The sequence below is a fragment of the Microcaecilia unicolor genome, chromosome 9 (assembly GCF_901765095.1).
Source record: "Microcaecilia unicolor chromosome 9, aMicUni1.1, whole genome shotgun sequence".
NCBI lineage: Eukaryota > Metazoa > Chordata > Amphibia > Gymnophiona > Siphonopidae > Microcaecilia > Microcaecilia unicolor.
In genome coordinates, this window is record NC_044039.1 from 24,571,184 (window position 1) to 24,591,601 (window position 20,418).

At 43.5% G+C, this 20,418-nt stretch overlaps 1 protein-coding gene across 1 annotated transcript in view; it reads left to right on the forward strand.

Moving 5' to 3' along the window:
• The window catches only part of CFAP54 (cilia and flagella associated protein 54), a 276,413-nt gene that overhangs the window by 116,132 nt on the left and 139,863 nt on the right, over nt 1–20,418 (forward strand). The window contains 5 exon segments of the mRNA XM_030214871.1: nt 1,677–1,780; nt 3,172–3,393; nt 12,055–12,209; nt 16,432–16,610; nt 18,678–18,890. Of these exon segments, the coding sequence (XP_030070731.1) occupies nt 1,677–1,780; nt 3,172–3,393; nt 12,055–12,209; nt 16,432–16,610; nt 18,678–18,890 (873 nt within the window).

The window sequence follows — 20,418 nt, forward strand, 5'->3', positions numbered from 1 at the left end:
TTGAGTTTAGCCACCCATCTATTTATTTTTATTTATTTATGCCTCTCTGTTATTCAAAAACAAGTTTCGGTTCAAAGTGGCTTACAGTTTACATTTGGGTGGAGTTACATTAGTGTTTTACATTTGTGACAATGCCAATTACCGCTTGGCTAGCGCCGTGCACCGGAAAATTTCCGGAACACGTAGTGGGTGAGTGTAAAAAATGAAATTAGCACCCAGGCCACGTGGTAGCTGGGCGGTGGTTCCGAATTGGCGCACGTTGGGCGCACATCACCTACGCGCTTAGTAAAATGCCCCCTAAATTAAACCATTTCAGTACTTGAAACAAAAAGGGCCATTTAACGTAATCAAAAGCCTTTTCGGCATCTAAAATTGTTGGAGTTTGGGAAGTGCACAGTTCAAACATACAGACAGCTACATATTGCAGAAGATGTGGATGAGTAGCCTAATGGTTAGTGCAGTGAACTTTGATCCCAACAACTTGGGTTCAAGTCCCTCTATAGCTCCTTGTGACCTCAGGTAAGTCACTTAACCCTCCATTGACCCAGGTACAAAAACAGATTGTGAGCCCTCTAGGGACAGAGAAAGTACCTGCATATAGGGAGATATTCTATATATGGTGCTTGGAAAATCCACACAGAAATCATTTTCGCCTAAGCTTATTCTATAAGATGCTTGGTATATAGAATACGCTTAGTTGATATCCCAGCGCCTAAAACTATTCGCATTCATTTACACCAATGAAAATGTGGCGTAAATCCCTGTGCACAGATTTATGCGGACTGGGCTATATTCTATAACAACGCATGCAACTTTGGGAACGTCCATGATACACCCATTTCCCCACCCATAACCATGCCCGTTTTTGGATGTGCGCATTAGAATTTAGGCACAGTGAGTTACAGCATACACTTAGCGAGTTATATGTGTAAATTCTAATTATTGCCAATTAGTGCTTATTATTGCTTAAGTGCTGTTAACAATCTTGATTGGCTTGTTAAGCCAATTAAGTTACTTGCATTGTTATGGAATGCGCTTGGATTTAGGCACGGAACACTAGGCATAACATACAGAATCCAGCAGATAATGTATACAGCACTGCGTATGTCTAGTAGCGCTATAGAAATAATTAGTAGTAGTAGTAGTAGGTAGAAAACAGAACCACTGATAAGGAAATTGTGCCAGCAGCAAGTCTTGGGACAAGATTTGGGGTGGGGGGGAGGGGTGGGGGCAGGGGTGTGCTGGTAAATTGTTAACAGGGGGCTCTCTCTCGCCAGCAAAGTAAAAGAGAATTCAGGAGGGGCCCAAGCCCACATTTTGGGATCCATTTGTTAAAGTAGCCATGGAGAACCGGCTCCCAAAATTCTTAAAAACTTAACAAACGGCTCTCGAGAGCCTGTGAGAGCCTGCTCCAGCACAACACTGGGTGGGGGTGAGTCAGGAGGGTCACATTTAAGGTCAGTGGGGGGCCTCCACTGGCTCCCAGACCTTGCAATGAAAATCACTGGTCTAGGTCTACTGTACTGCTTTTTATTTATCTGCCCTAATGGGTCTGTAGCTTCTTTAGACTTCTGTCATTCTGCTTACTGTTTTAGCTGGTAAGATTTCACATTTCATAATGCTATTTATGTGAGTAGATATTATAACAGAAGTGCTTGCTTCATTTTGTTTTTAAGCGTCACGAGAAAGGAGGCATGAAGATGGATAAGCCAAAAGAAAAACCTGCTAAAATGAAAGGAAGCAGTAAAAAACAAGAGAAGAAACGATCAGAATCGTCGAAGTACAGTATTTGGAATCTGTTCATAATTATCTTGAAATTACTTGGAAGCTGTACTATTCTTGTTCATCAGTGTTTCATCTATATTTTAAAATTAATGAACTGGGTATAACCTCGGTGAACGTATACCTCTTGAAGGCGAATATACAGGGGTCAAATTTTAGAATCCTTGTGGGGTTTTCTGGTATGCTGTGTAAAGTAGCCGCGTGCCTGCAAGAAGCAAACTTCCAGAGGAGCTTCGCTTTGAAAATATGGGGACTGGTAGTACAGCAGATATTTTGTTACCTGTGGACTTTCCACCTGCTTTGGAGGTGCTGTGAATTGAATGCCCTGCACCCCAGCCTTGCCTCTCTTATAAGCAGCAAGTTACTTTAATCAAAGAAGGAGTTCACTTGGCTGCTTTCAGCTACTGATGTTATACAGATAATAGCTAAATATTTGGAAATACTCCATCTGATATTCAGGCAGCAATGAATAACAATTTTTTGTCTGCCGCTGGTTCTAAAACTGGAAATCAATGCTGGGCCCTGTGTGGATATTTTGAAAGTTATACGTTCTTTGATTGGGAGCCAATGCGGTTTTTCCAAATATAAGCCTGGCTGCTGTGTTTTGAGCGGTCTGTAGTTTCTTTATGAGATAAAGAAGGAAAAGCTAATCAATCAACACCAAATGCAAAACCACAGTAGAATTTTATGACAGTATGAACTTTAAAGTTAAGAGGGTAATTTTCAGAGCTGCTATATTTGACCTCACTTCATTGCTTCTAATAAAAGCTCTGACATTTAATCACATATGGTTGATCTATAGCAGATATATCAGTGGCGTAGCTACAGGGGGCCACGGGGGGCCTGGGCCCCCCAATTTGGCTCTTGGGCCCCCAGTTTGGCTGGTTGGAGTCCCCAACCCCCCCTAGCTAAAGTGTTTGTTCAGAGCTGGCCTCACGTTGCCTGGCCCCCCTGCTCAGTTTCATTAAAATGGGCACGCACAGCGACTGAAAACAGAACAGGGTGCCAGGCAATGTGAGACCAGCGTGGGACAAACGCTTTAGCTGGCGGGTTGGGGACCCCCGCCAGCCAAGGTACCTTCTCAGTGGCGGTAGGGGGGAGTGACGGTGGGGGGGGGGGGGCAGAAGCGGTGGCAGGGAGGCAGTAGTGGCCGCAGAGGGGGGGAAATGGCGGCAGGAGGGCGGCAGCGGGGAGGCGGGCCAAAATGTGCTCACCCCGTGGACTCTGGCCCACCCTCCCTGGGGTCTGGCTCCCCCTGCCGTCGAAGTCTAGCTGTGCCCCTGAGACATATGTATGTGATTCTCTGCACAGCATTATTCTTCTAATTCTGAGTCAACCCTTCACTTTTCCTGAATTCCTGTTCTATCAATTTTCATTTTTTTTTTTTAGGAATCTACAAAGCGATCGAGAAAGAAGGGCTTTTGGGACTCTAGTGGTACTACTAACGCCACATGCTGCCCGGCGTGTGAGGCGTAAAACATTTTGTAGAGCATTCACAGATGAAATGCCATGGAGGTCACAGATGAATGTACTTTTGGCAATCACATATTTCAGTTTATTTAAACAGCAGTTGGCGCAGCAATTTGAGGAAAGTGCCGAAAAGATGAGAAGGTACATATCTGAAATTTAAATTATCACTGAAATGTTATATTTCTGATTTATAATTTTTATTATTTTATATATACTTATACAGATATATAATACTGATAAGTGAAATACAGCCATTAAGTATAAAGTCAGTTCTTAATACAGAAAAACATTCTTCTCCCACATATTTAATTCAATTTGGCTTCCTTAGACCTCAATAAGAAGAGGGGGGGGGGGGGGTTAGGAAATAGTGAAGTATATACACAGTTCAAACAAAATTAAATAAGAAATTATGGCACCGTTATTCCCTTATAACTTCTCTCTGTTGTTTTGTGTCTAGAAAAGTGTTAAGCTGATCAGGCATATAGTATATGTATTTTATCTGATTTAACCTGATGACACATTTACAGGGGTACGCAAGGAGAATAGAACCCCCTAATTCCAAAACTTTTGACCTCATAGACAGAAACGTTTTTCTCTTTTCTTGTGTGATTTTAGTCACATCAGGGTAAAGCCAAATTTTTTGGCCGCTGCTGGAAAGCAAACGAAACTATCAACGTCCCTCTTTCAGTCACATCTTCAATAGATTGTTCCAAGATGGCTGTGACATTTTGTAGGTCTACTGAGTTTTCTCCCTCTACTTTTTCATTGTGCTTGATATATAGTAAATTTTATTCAATGGAGGAAAAATTTCTTGGGGAAAATTCAAAGTTTCTTTCAAAAATCTACAAAACATATCATTTGGGGAGATACCCAACAATCTAGGAAAATTCAGTATGCGGAGATTTAATCTCCTATTAAAGTTCTCCATTTGTTCTATCTTCCTTCTTATCTCAGTATTGTCTTTAATCACAGCCACTTTAAATTCTTCTATTTGTTTAGTCTCTGTCTGCAAGGCCTCAATCTTGGTGGAAAATTCTTGTTTCACCAAATCCATAGAGTTCTTCACTTCCTGTACATGTAAATTCAAAATCTTTACCTCTTCTGAAGATTGTCTCAGGGTTTTTTCTGTTCTAGCAATTTCAGCCAGATCTTTCCCAGGTTCACCTCCGTCTCTCCTGCAGCTTCAGATATCCCCGCTGAGTCGAGCTCCCCTCTGGGCTCTTCAGAATCACCCTTTCCGGGTTCCGAAGGAAACCCCGTTCGACTCGCGATGACTGCAGGGCAAGGAGGTGCGTAGAGCTCAGCGGGGAAAGAGATATTTCTGCGTCCAGCGGGGGAGCCGCTTCACCAGATCCACCCGCTAAGGACTCCGCTCCGCTTTCTCAGGAAACAGCGGGGAAGAAGCGCTCCAAGCCCACCCTTACCGGTGTGGACGTCCCGGAAGGTGGGGGAACTCCTCGGATCATCCCCTTTCGTTTTGTGTGTGGCATAATTGCAGGAGAATGCTATTCAGCAATGGGAAGGCAGGAGCCCGCTCCAAACACAACCGCTCACGGCGCCATCTTGACACGCCCCCCGTTGGTTGAAATGTTATATTTCAAACTGTAATATTTACATTCTATACCCACATCCTTCATAAAAATATGAACCCACCCAAAGCAGTTTACAAGAAAAGCCAAAAGTGCATACAATGATCAGTGGTAGATATAACAGTCACAAACAGAAGGCAAATTGCTCCACTGAAGGAAGAATGCCAAACAGGTACAGTAGAGCAAAGGAAAGGAACCTCTCGCAGGTGGTGTTCAGAAATGTCTTTATTTTAAAAAAATCTTCTAAAATATGAGAACATCTCCAAAATCTCCGTCTCCTGTTCTCAATCTAATCCTCCTTGGGCCGACAGCCATGGCAGGGTGTTTCCCCGCTCCTCCCCCGAAGTGCTGTCAGCCCAAGAAGGACTAGATTGAGAACAGGAGATGGAGATTTTTGTTATTTGAGTACCAATCTAGGAATACATATTGAAAGGCGAATTCCTGGACCCCTGATGCAGGCCGGTAAGGCCGAAACACGAGTCGTGTCGGGACTCCCTCATGTTTTAGAAGATTTTTAAATAGAGACATTTCTGAACACCACCTGCGAGAGGTTCCTTTCAGTAGTAGATATAAAACACTACCCTGTTCCTATGAATAGTCAGACTTTTATATTCTGATAGGCACCTATACAATACCAAAAGTTCTACAGGAAAACTGTCTCCAACCCCAATCCTTCACAGAGGAATAGACGTACACTAAACTCAGTCCTCCCCACCCAGTAAACTAAAACGAGTTGGATCGTATGCATTCCAGGGACAAAGAAATGCACAGTGTACCTGTACGTATCTTAGGTTGAAGTACTACAAGTTAAAACGACTCCCAGTCATTCCCGAACGAGCTCCCATTGGGCAACTCCTGGTTTGTGCCTGTGGCCTCCTTCTTACGGACGGCCCACAATAATGACGATGATGATGATATGTTTTACCTGCCTTGTTGATATCTTTATTCTTGTTTGCCCTTAGCTATTTTGTTTTGAGTATCATATACACTGTAAGTAGATTAGAACAATAAAGGATGTGTATTGTGAAGGATCCCTCCGCTCCTCTCCGGAAAACTCTGGCCTCCGGCCCAGGTTTTCTATATGATATTCCACTTAAGTACAACTCCCTGTAATCCTCCAGGTGTACCCTCCAACCGGAGGTATGTCAGCAGTACTATTCCAGCACAGCTCCCGAGATATCCGCCAGGGAAATTATCCCAGTGGTTTCAAGAATGCAATCCCAAAAATAAACAGTTTAGAAAAAGTAGTTTTTAATAATGCAATTCTAAAAGCAAAGCAGTTCAGGAATCTCCACAGCTTCAAAAATGCAGTTCATAAACCAACAGGACATGAATCTCAGCAGTCCCGATGATGCAATTCAAAATAAGTGATCCCAAAAGCAAAAAACGTTCCACAAAGAAAAACAAGCAGTTCAAAGAAAACAAGCACGTCCCAAACAGGCAGTTCAAACAAGCAGTTTAGAAATCCCATCAGCAGTTCAGAGACAGAGAGCTTTCAGGGGTCCCCTCCCTCCTCTGGCCAGTTCTATCTCCTGGCTTCCTCCCACTTGACCCCGTCGCCCCCTGGCTCCTCCACGATAGCCACTGCCTTCCCTTGTTTACCAAGACCCCACACCAAGTGGTTACCCGCTGTCTGAACCTTTTACTTGTGGATCTTGCCAGAGCTGCAATCTCCATCGGCTCCTCTTGCCTCATTTTTTCCTCCTTTTCTTTCCCCTTCCATTCCATGGGCTCCTCGCCTCACCCATTCCGCAGCTGATCCCCCTCCCCCTGATTAGCTCTGCTTAGAGGCTCCCCCTCCATTCCTGGCCTCCCCTCCGTGTCTTGGGTTTCACCTCTACCTGCCTTTCCCTTTGGCTCCACTGGGGGCTGCTGGGATAGGAAGTCTTTGATTCTGTTGTAAGACTTCCTCAAGGGCTGCTGGGAATTGTAGTTTTTACCCTGCCTCCAGCCCTCTGGGGAAAATGATTTATGCTTTCTCCTGATATGTGGAACTCCCCGAGCTAAGAATCTGGGTTGCCCCCTCCTCTGGGCCTTCTCTTCTCCTCTGCCGGTACCCCCCCTCTCTGTTCCCTTATCCCCTTCTTCACAGTATGTACTCAATCAAATAAGACAAGAGACCAAGGAATAGTGGTGTAGCTAGGACTGAATGGACCCCAGGTAGAAAAATTGACATGGCCCTCCTGTAACACCTTCATTTTGCCAGGCTCACTCAATGGTAGCTACAAGAAGCTCAAATTGTTATTTGGTTGGCTATTGCTGTATTAGTTCTCTACAATCTCAATAAACATACAGATTAAAAAAAACAGGGAAAAAAAGGCAAGTGGATATTTTTGAAAAGTCAAACCTATGCATTGTTTACTATGTTGGACTAGTCAATGATGTCCTCTTTTACAGTCTTTTCCAGGTTCTTAGATGTTAACATATTAGATTTAAAGTGTTTTTGCTACAAATTTATCATTTATGCTCTCCTTCTCTGCTCATATCCAGCAGATCGCCAAGACCTGTCGTTTCTTTCTTTACAACATCCGTAAAATCCGCCCCTTTCTTTCCGAGTACTCTACCAAAACCCTCATCCACACCCTTGTCACCTCTCGTTTAGACTACTGCAATCTGCTTCTTGCTGGCCTCCCACTTAGTCACCTCTCCCCTCTCCAGTCGGTTCAAAACTCTGCTGCCCGTCTCATATTCCGCCAGGGTCGCTTTACTCATACTACCCCTCTCCTCAAGACCCTTCACTGGCTCCCTATCCGTTTTCGCATCCTGTTCAAACTTCTTCTACTAACCTATAAATGTATTCACTCTGTGCTCCCCAGTATCTCTCCACACTCGTCCTTCCCTACACCCCTTCCCGTGCACTCCGCTCCATGGATAAATCCTTCTTATCTGTTCCCTTCTCCACTACTGCCAACTCCAGACTTCGCGCCTTCTGTCTCGCTGCACCCTACGCCTGGAATAAACTTCCTGAGCCCCTACATCTTGCCCCATCCTTGGCCACCTTTAAATCTAGACTGAAAGCCCACCTCTTTAACATTGCTTTTGACTCGTAACCACTTGTAACCACTCGCCTCCACCTACCCTCCTCTCTTCCTTCCCGTTCACATTAATTGATTTGATTTGCTTACTTTATTTATTTTTTGTCTATTAGATTGTAAGCTCTTTGAGCAGGGACTGTCTTTCTTCTATGTTTGTGCAGCGCTGCGTACGCCTTGTAGCGCTATAGAAATGCTAAATAGTAGTAGTAGTAGTAGTAGTAGTAGTAGTAAATTTATCATATGACAGAACATCATTCCAAATGTATGGGAAGAAATTGAGTCGCTAGACTCATAAACTCTATCTATAATTTTCTCCTTAAAGATATGATTTGCATAATTTTACCAGCCAATCCAAAGTTTTAGTTATAACATGACAACTTTGTCAGCCTACTTTCCCCTATTCACCAAGGCTCTTATTTTAGAAGTTCTATTTGTGTCTTGGACATCTGAAAACCGGCATTTAGCCATCCATATTGCACGGACATTCAAATCCCGATTTTATAAAGCCAGGATATAAACGTCTAAAACTGCAGTATGCCCTTATGGCAAGTGGCATGGTCTGGGTGGGTCTAGGGAGGGGTCAAAATACGGATGTCCAGTTTCAGAAGGAGCAGAGACATCTATGTGTAAAAAGATGGGCATTGTTAGTTAGACCTGGTACTTGGCACTTCCAGGTTAAAGTAAGATGCTCTGAATGAGCAGCTGTCCACTGGAGGGATTATGACAAATCACCTCCTTAATCTCCCACTGACTGCTGTCCCCTTCCTTCTTATAAGTACATAAATATTGCCACACTGGGACAGACCAAAGGCCCATCAAGCCCAGCATCCTGTTTCCAACAGTGGTCAATCCCGGTCACATATACCTGGCAAGATCCCAAAAAAGTTCAATACATTTTATGCTGCTTATTTATTTATTTATTTATTTGTTGCATTTGTAGCCCACGTTTTCCCACCTATTTGCAGGCTCAATGTGACTTACGTGGAGGGGCATAATCGAATGGCACCGGCCATCTATATGGGCGGCCATCTCTAAGGCCGGTGCCGTAAAGAGGTCTCACGAACCGTATTATCGAAACAAGATGGCCAGCCATCTTTTGTTTCGATAATACGGTTGGGGCCAGCCAAATTACAGAGATGGTCGGGTTTGAGATGACCGGCATTGGTTTTCGCCGCTAATGGAAACTGATGCTGGCCATATCAAACCCGGCCAAATCCAAGGCATTTGGTCGTGGGAGGAGCCAGCATTTGTAGTGCAGTGGTCCCCCTTACATGCCAGGACACCAACCGGGCACCCTAGGGGGCACTGCACTGGACTTCAAAAATTGCTCCCAGGTGCATACCTCCCTGTGCTGAGCCCCCCAAATCCCCCCCAAAACCCACTCCCCACAACTGTACACCATTACAATTACTATTACATTACAGTTATACCATTACATTACTATTACCATAACCCTTATGGGTAAAGGGGGGCACCTACATGTGGGTACCGTGGGTTTTCGGTGGGGGGGGGTTTGGAGGGCTCCCATTTACCACCACAAGTGTAACAGGTAGGGGGGGGAATGGGCCTGGGTCCATCTGCCTGAAGCGCACTGCAGCCACTAAAAACTGCTCCAGGGACCTGCATACTGCTGTCATGGAGCTGGGTATGACATTTCAGGCTGGCATAGAGGCTGGCAAAAAATGTTTTTTATGGTTTTTTTGGCTGGGAGGGGGTTGGTGACCACTGGGGAGTAAGGGGAGGTGATCTTCGATGCCCTCCGGTGGTCCTCTGGTCATTTGGGGCACTTTTTGGACGTTTGGTCCTAAAAATAAATGGACCAAGTGATGCTGGTCAAGTGCTCGTCAGAGCTGGCCTTTTTTCCATTATTGCTCTTAACCATGCCCCCGTCCCGCCTTCAGTACACTGCTGACATGCCCCCTTGAACTTTCACCGGCTGCGCGACAGAAAGCAGTTGGCGCCGGCCAAAATCGGCTTTCGATTATACTGATTTGGCCGGGTTTAGGAGATGGCCGGCCATCTTCTGATTTGTGTCGGAAGATGGCCGGCCTTCTCGTTTGAAAATAAGCAGGATAGTAACGTAGTAGATGACGGAAGAGAAAGACCTGTACGGTCCATCCAGTCTGCCCAACAAGATAAACTCATATGTGCTACTTTATGTGTATACCTTACCTTGACTTGTATCTGCCATTTTCAGGGCACAGACTGTAGAAGTCTGCCCAGCACTAGCCCCACCTTCCAACCACTAACCCCGCCTCCCACCACCGGCTCTGCCACCCAATCTCCGCTAGGCTGCTGATATAGTAGGGTGATGGCGATCACCAATTCCGGTATAACAGAATAATATTATGGTAAAAGTTCATAAGTGACAAACACATTAGGGAATCAAGTAGGAAGAGTTAAGTTATGACCAGTTTGAGTATTAATTTCGTTGTGTAGTAGAGTTCAGGCGTTTTAAGTTGGATCATTAGGGTATGTCTTTTTGTACAAGTTGGTTTTTAATGATTTCCAGAAGTTTGATGGGTCGTGCATTGTTATCCCAGAAATAGTGGATTTTCCCCAAGTCCAATTTTCTATGGACTTTTCCTTTAGGAAGCCGTCCAACCCTTTTTAAAACTCTACTAAGCTAACTGCCTTTACCACATTTTCTGGCAACGACAGAATGTGAAACTGACAAGGGATAACGGGCTTTATGACATCTTCAGGAGCTATGGACTGTATCCTGTTCTAATAATATGAGAAATGGATGTCCATATTCTGAGTTGGTTGTCCATTCTAACATGCCATTTCAATGTCCTTTCAAGTGAGCCAGTACCATAAAACTGACATACACTGTAATTTTAGTAGCAAATACACGTTGGCTCACAGCTCAAGCTTCCTAAATGAACAGAGTAACCCACAACAGACCACGCAATCCAAACCCAAACTTTGGTTGCCATTGAATCATAATGCATTTAGGGCCACTTTTACAAAGTGGCAGTACCCGTACTGCTGCTTTGCCGCGCACCAATTCAGCACTACTGCCGGGACACCGCAGCAGCCCAGCGGTAGTGCCTGCCCCCAATGCATGCCATTTTCAGTGCTAAAAAATACTTTTATTTTTTAGCACCGGCGGCTTATCGGGCAGCCCTGCATTTTGCCCGGTTAGCTTGGGAGCCCTTACCGCCTTCTAAATAGGTGGCAGAGCTTTCACGGAAAATGGCCACTCAGCGAGCGGGGTTCACCTACCACATGGCCATTTCCTTTTTTTTTTGTGGTAAAAGGGGGCCTCAGTGAGCCCAAACCCACGCACCGATGTTGACGCAGGCCCCACTGAAGAGGACAGTACAAATAAAAAAAGTAGCACATATGAATTTATCTTCTTGGGCAGACTGGATGGACCGTGCAGGTCTTTTTCTGCCGTCATCTACTATGTTTACTATGTTTACCACAGCGTGGTAAAAGAGGCCTCTATTGTCGGTTATGAAGCCTTTAAGTTTCCCCCCTTATTATCATAATTTTTCTTTTCAAAGTTCAGCCTTTAGCATATTATGTACTGTAACATATCTGATTTTGCCGGATTTATGATTAATACTCAAGTGTGATGCCTGCAGGCGTTCCAGCTTGTATGATGGTGGCAGTAACCAGGCAGAAAGAACTTTCAAAGACGTTAAAACCGCTAACATCACCACAGAAATTAAAACCACAACAAAAAGAAGAATCCTAATGTTTTTAAGTACCATCTGAACTATCTATCTGGACATTTTGCCAGTATTGCTACCGTTTCAGAGCTTGAGCCAGACATTTTGCTTGTTACTCCGGGAGGGGTTATTACACCTAAGTATCGTAGCTATACCTGGGGTATAAATGTAACAAAATAAAATAATACCCACCACAACATTTCTTCTGTCGTAAAGTAATCCCTGAGGAATGTTTTCATGAGTAACTTTGTTTTATGATCTGCAGACCTACAGGTGAGCGAATCTCAAAATGGTTGTGGTCTGAGCGTGGTGTATTGGCACCTTATGATCAATATGGAAAGTTTCTTTTTGACAGCAAATCATTATAGCTTACAAGATATTTAAAATTAAATGTAGAGTAATCAAAACCTTAGGTCAATAATTTCATTTTAGAAAGATATGCTTTGAGAATTGAAGCCCTCAACTGTGACGTATATTAAAAATCTATATTTTGCACAGATTTGGAGTTTTGGACCCTGAAGTGTTCTCATTATACCACTCTGGCACTGTAATCATGGAAAAGGAAACAAAAACTTGGGATGAAAATGCTGTGGAGCCAAGTCGTGTTGAATCACCATTGAAAATGGAGCCAAAGAAAAGAATTAAACGTACAGGTGGTAATGACTACTAATACATACTACTTAATATGGGTGAGGGGAATGTCCTTTTACCAAGCTACGGTAAAAAGGGCCCTGCGCTAGTGATCCTTTTTACTGCAGCGGGTAAAAAAGGCTGAAAATAGCCATGGCCATGCGCTAAGATTGCTCTTACCAGGTGGCCATGTGTGTATGTGAGGGGGGAGGCACTTACCACCACCCATTGAGGTAGCGGTAAGGGCTTCCATGCTAACCAGACGGCAACCGAGTAGCACGCAGTGCTGCCTGATTATCGCTGGGTTAGTGCCACGCTAACAAATACGGGCAGACTGAGCTTATTGGACTCCTTTCAAAGTGTCTAAACTAACCAGATCAACGTCTCCAAAATGGTGGTCTTGTTCTGCTCCTGTTGGTCACCTGAAGCATCTACTCTTTGAGTGTTCCCATGTGTCCACCTACTGGAAATTAATATGGAAAAGAATATCTCTATATATAAAAGGCAACACCAACGTTCTATGAAGCCTCCAGACGGAAGTGTGAAGGGGGAGAGATATCCGGTTTCCCCATGAGTGTCTGCCCCGCCCTCTCTGTAACACAAACAGTCAGTGAAGGAAAACAGCAGAGCACGAAATCGCTGGCTCTGTAACAGTGAAGGACTCAGAGGGGGGAGGGGAGAGAGGGCAGAGGGCAGGGACACACACACTCCCACATGCACACAGAAGAAAACCTTGCTAGCCCCCCCCCCTTTCATTTGCATCAGAAACAGGGCTTTTTTACTGAAGGACTCAGAGGGGGGAGGGGAGAGAGGGCAGAGACACACACACTCCCAGATGCACACAGAAGAAAACATTGCTAGCCCCCGTTTCATTTGCATCAGAAACGGGGCTTTTTTACTAGTGTCCAATAATTCCCTTCTCCTCGCCTGTTGGTTTGACATATGATGTGATAATACTTTATTCTTCAACCCCTAAACTTACACTTGAGGATCAATATCAAAAACATTTTGATATAATGATGGTTCTAGCCACTCATCTAATAGTATTTCATTGGAAAAATAATTTGCATTTGAACTTTTGTGAATGGTGGAGTCGTCTTTGTACTATTAGAAACTATGAAGAATCTGCAGCTTTCAAATTTCATCAATTGCCTACTTTTAAGAAGCATTGGGCTCCTTTTGATCATTACATCAAAACATCAGCATCTCCTAGATATTAGATTTTTATATTTATACTTAAAGTGTCACACTTATCTATATGTAATGCATTTGGTTTTATTGTTGTATGTTATATTGGTTTAAAGTTTCTTGAAAACTCAATAAAAATGATTAAAAAAAACCCCCAAAACAAATACGGGCAGTGGTAGCTCAAGATTAGTAAGGGAAGCCTGCGTTGGGCTTACTGCCGCTTTGTAACCCCCCTCCCCCCCACAGTGTCAATGTAATAATGATATAGGAGGTAATACTGTTAATTGGTGCCTCCGTTTAGGTGCGCCAGTGCTGAGTGCTGGGCACCAATTCTGTAATGGCATCTGTGAGCCAAGATGCTGTTATAGAAACTAGCCTAAGTCGGCATAGGTGCACCTAAGTTTAGGCTCAACTGTTTACACCATGTCCTTTGGCAATTACATTCCAGCCCCAAGCGATTAAGCAGGCAGGAATTTCAACCTCCCCTTTTTTTAAGTTAATGGTGTTTATCCACTCCTACTCTAGCCGAGATAATATTTAACCATCTCTCTGACCTCATGTGCAACTTTCTTTAAATTAGTCCCTTATTTTCTAACTCCTCTTAGTCTCTTACCTATCTGAGGGGCCCTTTTACTAAGCCACGTAAGCATCTACGTACGCCCAACGCATGCCAAAATGGAGTTACCGCATGGCTACCGCATGGCTCTTGCAGTAATTTCATTTTTGGTGCGTGTCCGCGGATGCGCACCATAAATGAAATTACCGCAAGAGCCACGAGGCATTTAGCGCTCGTAGGTCATTACCACCCAGTTACTGCATGAGTCTTTATCGCTAGGTCAACAGCTGGCGGTATGGTCGACCTGAACATGTATACCTTAGAGGAAAGGAGAGGGGTGACATGATACAGATGTTCAAATATTTGAAGGGTATTAATCCGCAAACGATCCTTTTCCGGAGACGGGAAGGCGGTAGAACTAGAGAACATGAATTCAGGTTGAAGGGGGGCAGACTCAGGACTAATGTCAGGAAGTATTTTTTCACGGAAAGGGTGGTGGATATGTAGAATGCCCTCCCATGGGAAGTGGTGGAGATGAAAACGGTAATGGAATTCAAACATGCGTGGGATAAACACAAAGGAATCCTGTTTAGAAGGAATGTGTCCGCGGAATCTTAGTGGAGATTGGGTGGCGACGCCGGTAATTGGGAAACAAAATGGGAACTGGGCAGACTTCTAGGGTCTATGTCCTGATTGTGACTGAATAGATAGGGATGGGCTGGAGTGTAAATTTTAAGGGGCTTCGACATTAGCTTCAGAACTTAGTACAAGAACAGTGCTGGGTAAACTGCTACAGTCTGTGCCCGGAGAAAGGCAAGGACAAATCAAACTCGGGTATACATATAAAGTATCACATACCATGTAAATTAGTTTATCTTGTTGGGCAGACTGGATGAACCGTACAGGTCTTTATTTGCCGTCATTTACTATGTTACTATATGCTACCCAAAATGGACGCGCAGCAATTTTCATTTTGCCGCATGTCCATTTTTGGCAAAAATTTAAAAAAAGGCAGTTTTTACAGGATTAAAGAGAAAAGAAAAAACATTTTTTGTTTTCGGAATTTCTCCTGATGAAGGTTGCGAAACAGTGGGGTCCCTTGCTGTCTCATTATTTTTCAAGAAAGTTCAGTAATGGATACTGTAGTTTTTCAGATCCATCAATATTCACTGTAGAAGGGTGTGGAGACTTTGATCATTGTTTGATATTGTAAGATACTCCGCTTTCCGTTTTTTGTTCAGAGAATCTTTTTCTCCCGTAAGTGTGCATTGTTTGGGAGTTTTTTTTGACTTCTGTGAGTTTTTTCGGAAGGCAGTAGGAGCCTATGATGTTGGCCACTTCAGTGAAGTCCTAATGTGAGGTTCCCTGGGCTGTTGAGGCTATTTTACATTTACATATAATAATTTAGTTTAGGTCAAAGTCCTACGTCCAACTATTGAGTGAATAAAAGAGTGATATTTAGGATTTTTTGACGTAGCATACTGTGCCATGCTTTGTATTGCTATTTGAATATCTTTACCGTTGTAGTTGCCTATTGCTCAGAATGTCTGATTTATTCTTACTGTACACCGCCTTGAGTGAATTCTTTCAAAAAGGTGGTAAATAAATCCTAATAAATAAATTAAATAAATAAATATATTGTGTTATGGAACTCATGTATTTTTCATGTTATCTTTTTATGCACTTGTCTTATGAGCTGGGAAAGGTGCTATAGAAATGCAACAAACTATCTGAATTCTGCTCCACAGAAGATTTCTTTAATGATAGCTCTGCGCAATCTCCACTTTCCTAACTGCAGGAACTTAAGATACAAGTTGCTCTTTGCCTCCTCTTATTGTCCCCGTTTCTGGAACGCTCTACCATCAAAGTTAAAAGAGACATCCAATCACAGCCTGTTCAAGAAATCCTTAAAGACCTACCTGTGTGATCGATCTTACTCCTCTACAGCTTGATCTTCTGCATCCCCGCTTTCCTCTCCCCCCTGTTGATTCCCTCTCTACCCCTCATCTACTTTCTACCCCGATTTGCACTTGACTTGTTATGTTGCATTTTTCCTTAGCATTGAAAGCCACATAGAGCCTGCCTTGGTGGGATTATGTGGGATCTAAATGTTCACAATCTCTCTATATAAAAAGCAACACCAACGTTCTATGAAGCCTCCAGCTGGAAGTGTGAAGGGGGCGAGATATCCGGTTTCCCTATGAGTGTCTGCCCCGCCCTCTCTGTAACACAGTCAGTGAAGGAAAACAGCAGAGCACGAAATCAAATCGCTGGCTCTGTAACAGTGAAGGACTCAGAGGGGGGAGGGGAGAGAGGCCAGAGGGCAGGGACACACACACTCCCACATGCACACAGAAGAAAACATTGCTAGCCCCCGTTTCATTTGCATCAGAAACGGGGCTTTTTTACTAGTAAATAAATAAATAAATACAGGAACGCTTAATCAGTCTGTTTAACGGATGTGAGTCATGCTGAAATAATGATCTGATTGTCTGTTTAAGGTTCTGATGCCTTTTCTGAACGAAGCACAAGAAAAAGTGACATGGATACTCCTCGGACTCAAAGGACAAATGAAACGGGCTACACTCGTTCCCCCTCAGCTGAAGAGGAAAAAGAAAACCCTTTAAATAATCTTTTCGATTATTTCAACAAGACGTACCTTCACCTTAGAAGAGCAGTGGTAATGCAGTTTCATAAATATTAGGAAAATGCATATTATGAGACAGAGTTTCTCTTGGGGGCACTTTTACTAAGCAGCGCTAAAAGTGGACTGCGGTAGCCCCAGCGCAGGACTTTTCTTGCACGCTCAGGACACTTTTAGCACGGCTGTAAAATAGCCCTATTTCCCGTTTCCTCAATTAAAGGCCATGTGTTACTTTCTTCAAAACAGACAAAAATTCCACACGATACAAAATGGCTCTGTATTCAGGGAAAAAGCCTCAAAGAGCTCCGAGATCAATGCTTAATCTCACGGAGCTAAAATGGACCCAATAGTCCTCTCTTCATCATAGCCAAGAAAAACCCCGATACCACAGATCTAAACAACTTGCATTATCTGCGGTCATGAAACTGTGTTCAATACACATCCTGATTTTTTGAAATAAATTAACAGAAACAGTCTGTCATCTATGCGTAGAGCACTACTGGAGCTTAACGCGCTATCCAATCTACACTACTTCACTTATCTTAATTGAATAGTGTTCGCTGGATGCTGCTGTCTGCTATGCGGTCCTCCACTTGCTGCCCTGAGCCGACGGTGGCCAGCGTAGTACGCTGCCGTGGAGAGCTTGGCGGGTGTTCCATTTGCAGCCTGAGACCCTGAAGAAGCAGCGAAACGCTGGCCACCGTCGGCTCAGGGCAGCAAGTGGAGGACCGCATAGCGGAGAGCAGCATCCAGCGAACACTATTCAATTAAGATAAGTGAAGTAGTGTAGATTGGATAGCGCGTTAAGCTCCAGTAGTGCTCTATGCACAGATGACAGACTGTTTCTGTTAATTTATTTCAAAAAATCAGGATGTGTATTTAACACAGTTTCATGACCGCAGATAATGCAAGTTGTTTAGATCTGTGGTATCGGGATTTTTCTTGGCTATGATGAAGAGAGGACTATTGGGTCCATTTTAGCTCCGTGAGATTAAGCATTGATCTCGGAGCTCTTTGAGGCTTTTTCCCTGAATACAGAGCCATTTTGTATCGTGTGGAATTTTTGTCTGTTTTGAAGAGTTTCCTATACGTCCACACCATGTGATCAGTTCTCATGTGTTACTTTCCCCATTAGCACATAGCCATTAGCGCGGGACCGCTTGCCAGCACCTACTTTCTAGGTAATAAGGGTTGTATATAATGGACCTAACTAGGCCCTTCCAAAAACGGGTTCAGAGGCCTGAAGCTGTCAGCCTGGCCTAATAACTCTGTCCTCTTTGTAACCCAGAGGCTCACGATATCTTGTGACAGTCTTGCCGACAGGGTTACAGAAAAGATAACATGAAGCAATTTTCCATGCAAGGTGTTTACTAAGAATGTAGTTTAGGGGCTTTTTCTGTTATCAGGCCTGGAACGTAGATCAATGGTTGCTGGCGAAATGGAACATGCTGATCAGGATGATGTTGCTTTAGCCCTGTCTAATAATCATGATCAGTGTGGTCGAAACGAATAATTACCTACAGTGTGGTCGAAACTAATGCTAACGAACTTAGAGCTGTATAATGGTAGAAGAGTGTAAACTGTGATAGATGACAAGACAAAATTGGAGAAGTACTCAGAGATAGCACTCCTGTGCAGCTTTGTTGTAACTCTCTCATGAGAACATCATCATAGCCTGTTTTCTTGCTTGGTAAGTAATAAAGGGAATATTTTCTCGTCTCTGCGTGGCCTTCACTTCTTCTCTCCCTAACTGTATGGGCGTGTGGAACATTCTATTGGGTTGGGGAGGGCAGAAGATTAAACAGGGTTCCCGTGCTAATCGTGTTCTAATTGGTTGGCGTACGGCAATATAGCTGGGCTAACTGATAGCGCAGACCACGCGCACTCTCTGCCCCCAAACATGCCCCCCAGTGCTAAAAAATAATTTTTAGCGCGCGGGAAGAGTGCCCCAACCAAAAAACTGTGGTGGGACTCCTGAGCGTGGTATTTAACCTGCAGTAAGCACGCCATAGTGCTTACCGCAGCTTAGTAAAAGGGCCCCTTGGTTTGTTCTTTATTTTGTACGTTTTTGAATCAAAGCTATGTTCTAAAAATTCTCTGTAGGTGCTTGCTCATCGTGGCAGCCATTGGACGTTGCTTCAGAACGTTTGCCGAGAACTTTGGAACATAACTTTGGAAGCACAGTTGATTTCTAAACATACAGACCTTCCTACTACCCTACATCTACTCAACAGAACCATCTGTCTGCCATTTTATCTAGCCTCAGATATGATCATGGATATGATTATTATGCTTCAATATAGCAACTCCATCCAGGTGAGTACAGTTACATTGTAATTTATGATAACATATTTGCTTGAACCTTTTTACATTTCTTTTTGCCAAGTTTAACTTTATATATTATTTGAAATGAAGTGGCTCTATGGGGAACACACATAATTTTTATAAAATAAATTTGGGTACATAGATATTCTTTATGGACAAGCAGGAAAGTCACTCACAGGGTGAGGTCATCTTGTATCACCAAGAATAAAAGTGCATCCTGTTCAAACTTCTTCTACTAACCTACAAATGTACTCACTCTGCTGCTCCCCAGTATCTCTCCACACTCGTCCTTCCCTACACCCCTTCCCGTGCACTCCGTTCCCTGGATAAATCCTTCTTATCTGTTCCATTCTCCGCTACTGCCAACTCCAGACTTCGCTCCTTCTGTCTTGCTGCGCCCTATGCCTGGAATAGACTTCCTGAGCCCCTTCGTCTTGCCCCATCCTTGACCATCTTTAAATCTAGATTGAAAGCCCACCTCTTTAACATTGCTTTTGACTCGTAACCACTTGTATCAACTCGCCTCCACCTACCCTCCTCTCCTCTTTCCTCTACACATTAATTGATTTGTTTGCTTTATTTTTTGTCTATTAGATTGTAAGCTCTTTGAGCAGGGGCTGTCTTTCGTCTATGTTTGTGCAGCGCTGTGTACGCTTTGTAGCGCTATAGAAATGCTAAATAGTAGTAGTAGTAGTGGTTCTGAAATAAAGCTTTGGCTTCACTGAGCATGTGCAACGTGTTTTATATTCCAATTGATACTGAGGTCCCTTCATTTTTATTTCCATTAAGCCAACAGGATGGGTCCCTGCATTGCTCTGATACATGAGGTCCCTTCAGGAATGCAGGTTTTCTTTTTAAAAACGATCACTTTTCCTTGTTTGGATTTGGATTTTAGACGTATTGTTTTAGCGTTTATAAATCCAAGCTCAAGGTGAGGTAGGTATCCAAGTTACTTCCCTTCTCGAACTGGCTTATAATGGAGGGTGAAGTGATTTGCCCAGTGTCACAAGAGCATCGGTGGGAGATGCAGAATTTGAAGCCTGACTTACTTGGGTCAATATTCAGCTACCGTGGTCAATGTTTTTTTTAAATGTCAGATGTGGAGATACACAGTATTGGTTTATGTGTGGGGTGGGACAGGGGATAGGGGACGGATTTTGTATTGGATGCACTTCTGTATTCATAATGATAGCTGGAAGTGGGTGGGTTGGAAGGGGGAGGGGAAAAAGGATGGACTGGGTTTTCATAGTGTTTTGCTTTTGATATTGTACTGCCTTTGTTGTACTTTCATTTCCCACTGATAAAATCGTTTGTCGTAAAAGGGGGTCTGAAAAGGGGGAGAGGGGAAAAACAATTTGATGACGGACTTTATCTTATTGACTTTTGCATATAAGATCTGATAATTTGGACTTTTGTATATCAAGATTTATAGTTGTATATGTTTTTCTACAAGGTCATTAATAAAAATATTGAAATGTGGTGGCAAGAAATATTTGGATATTCAGCACCACTATCTGGA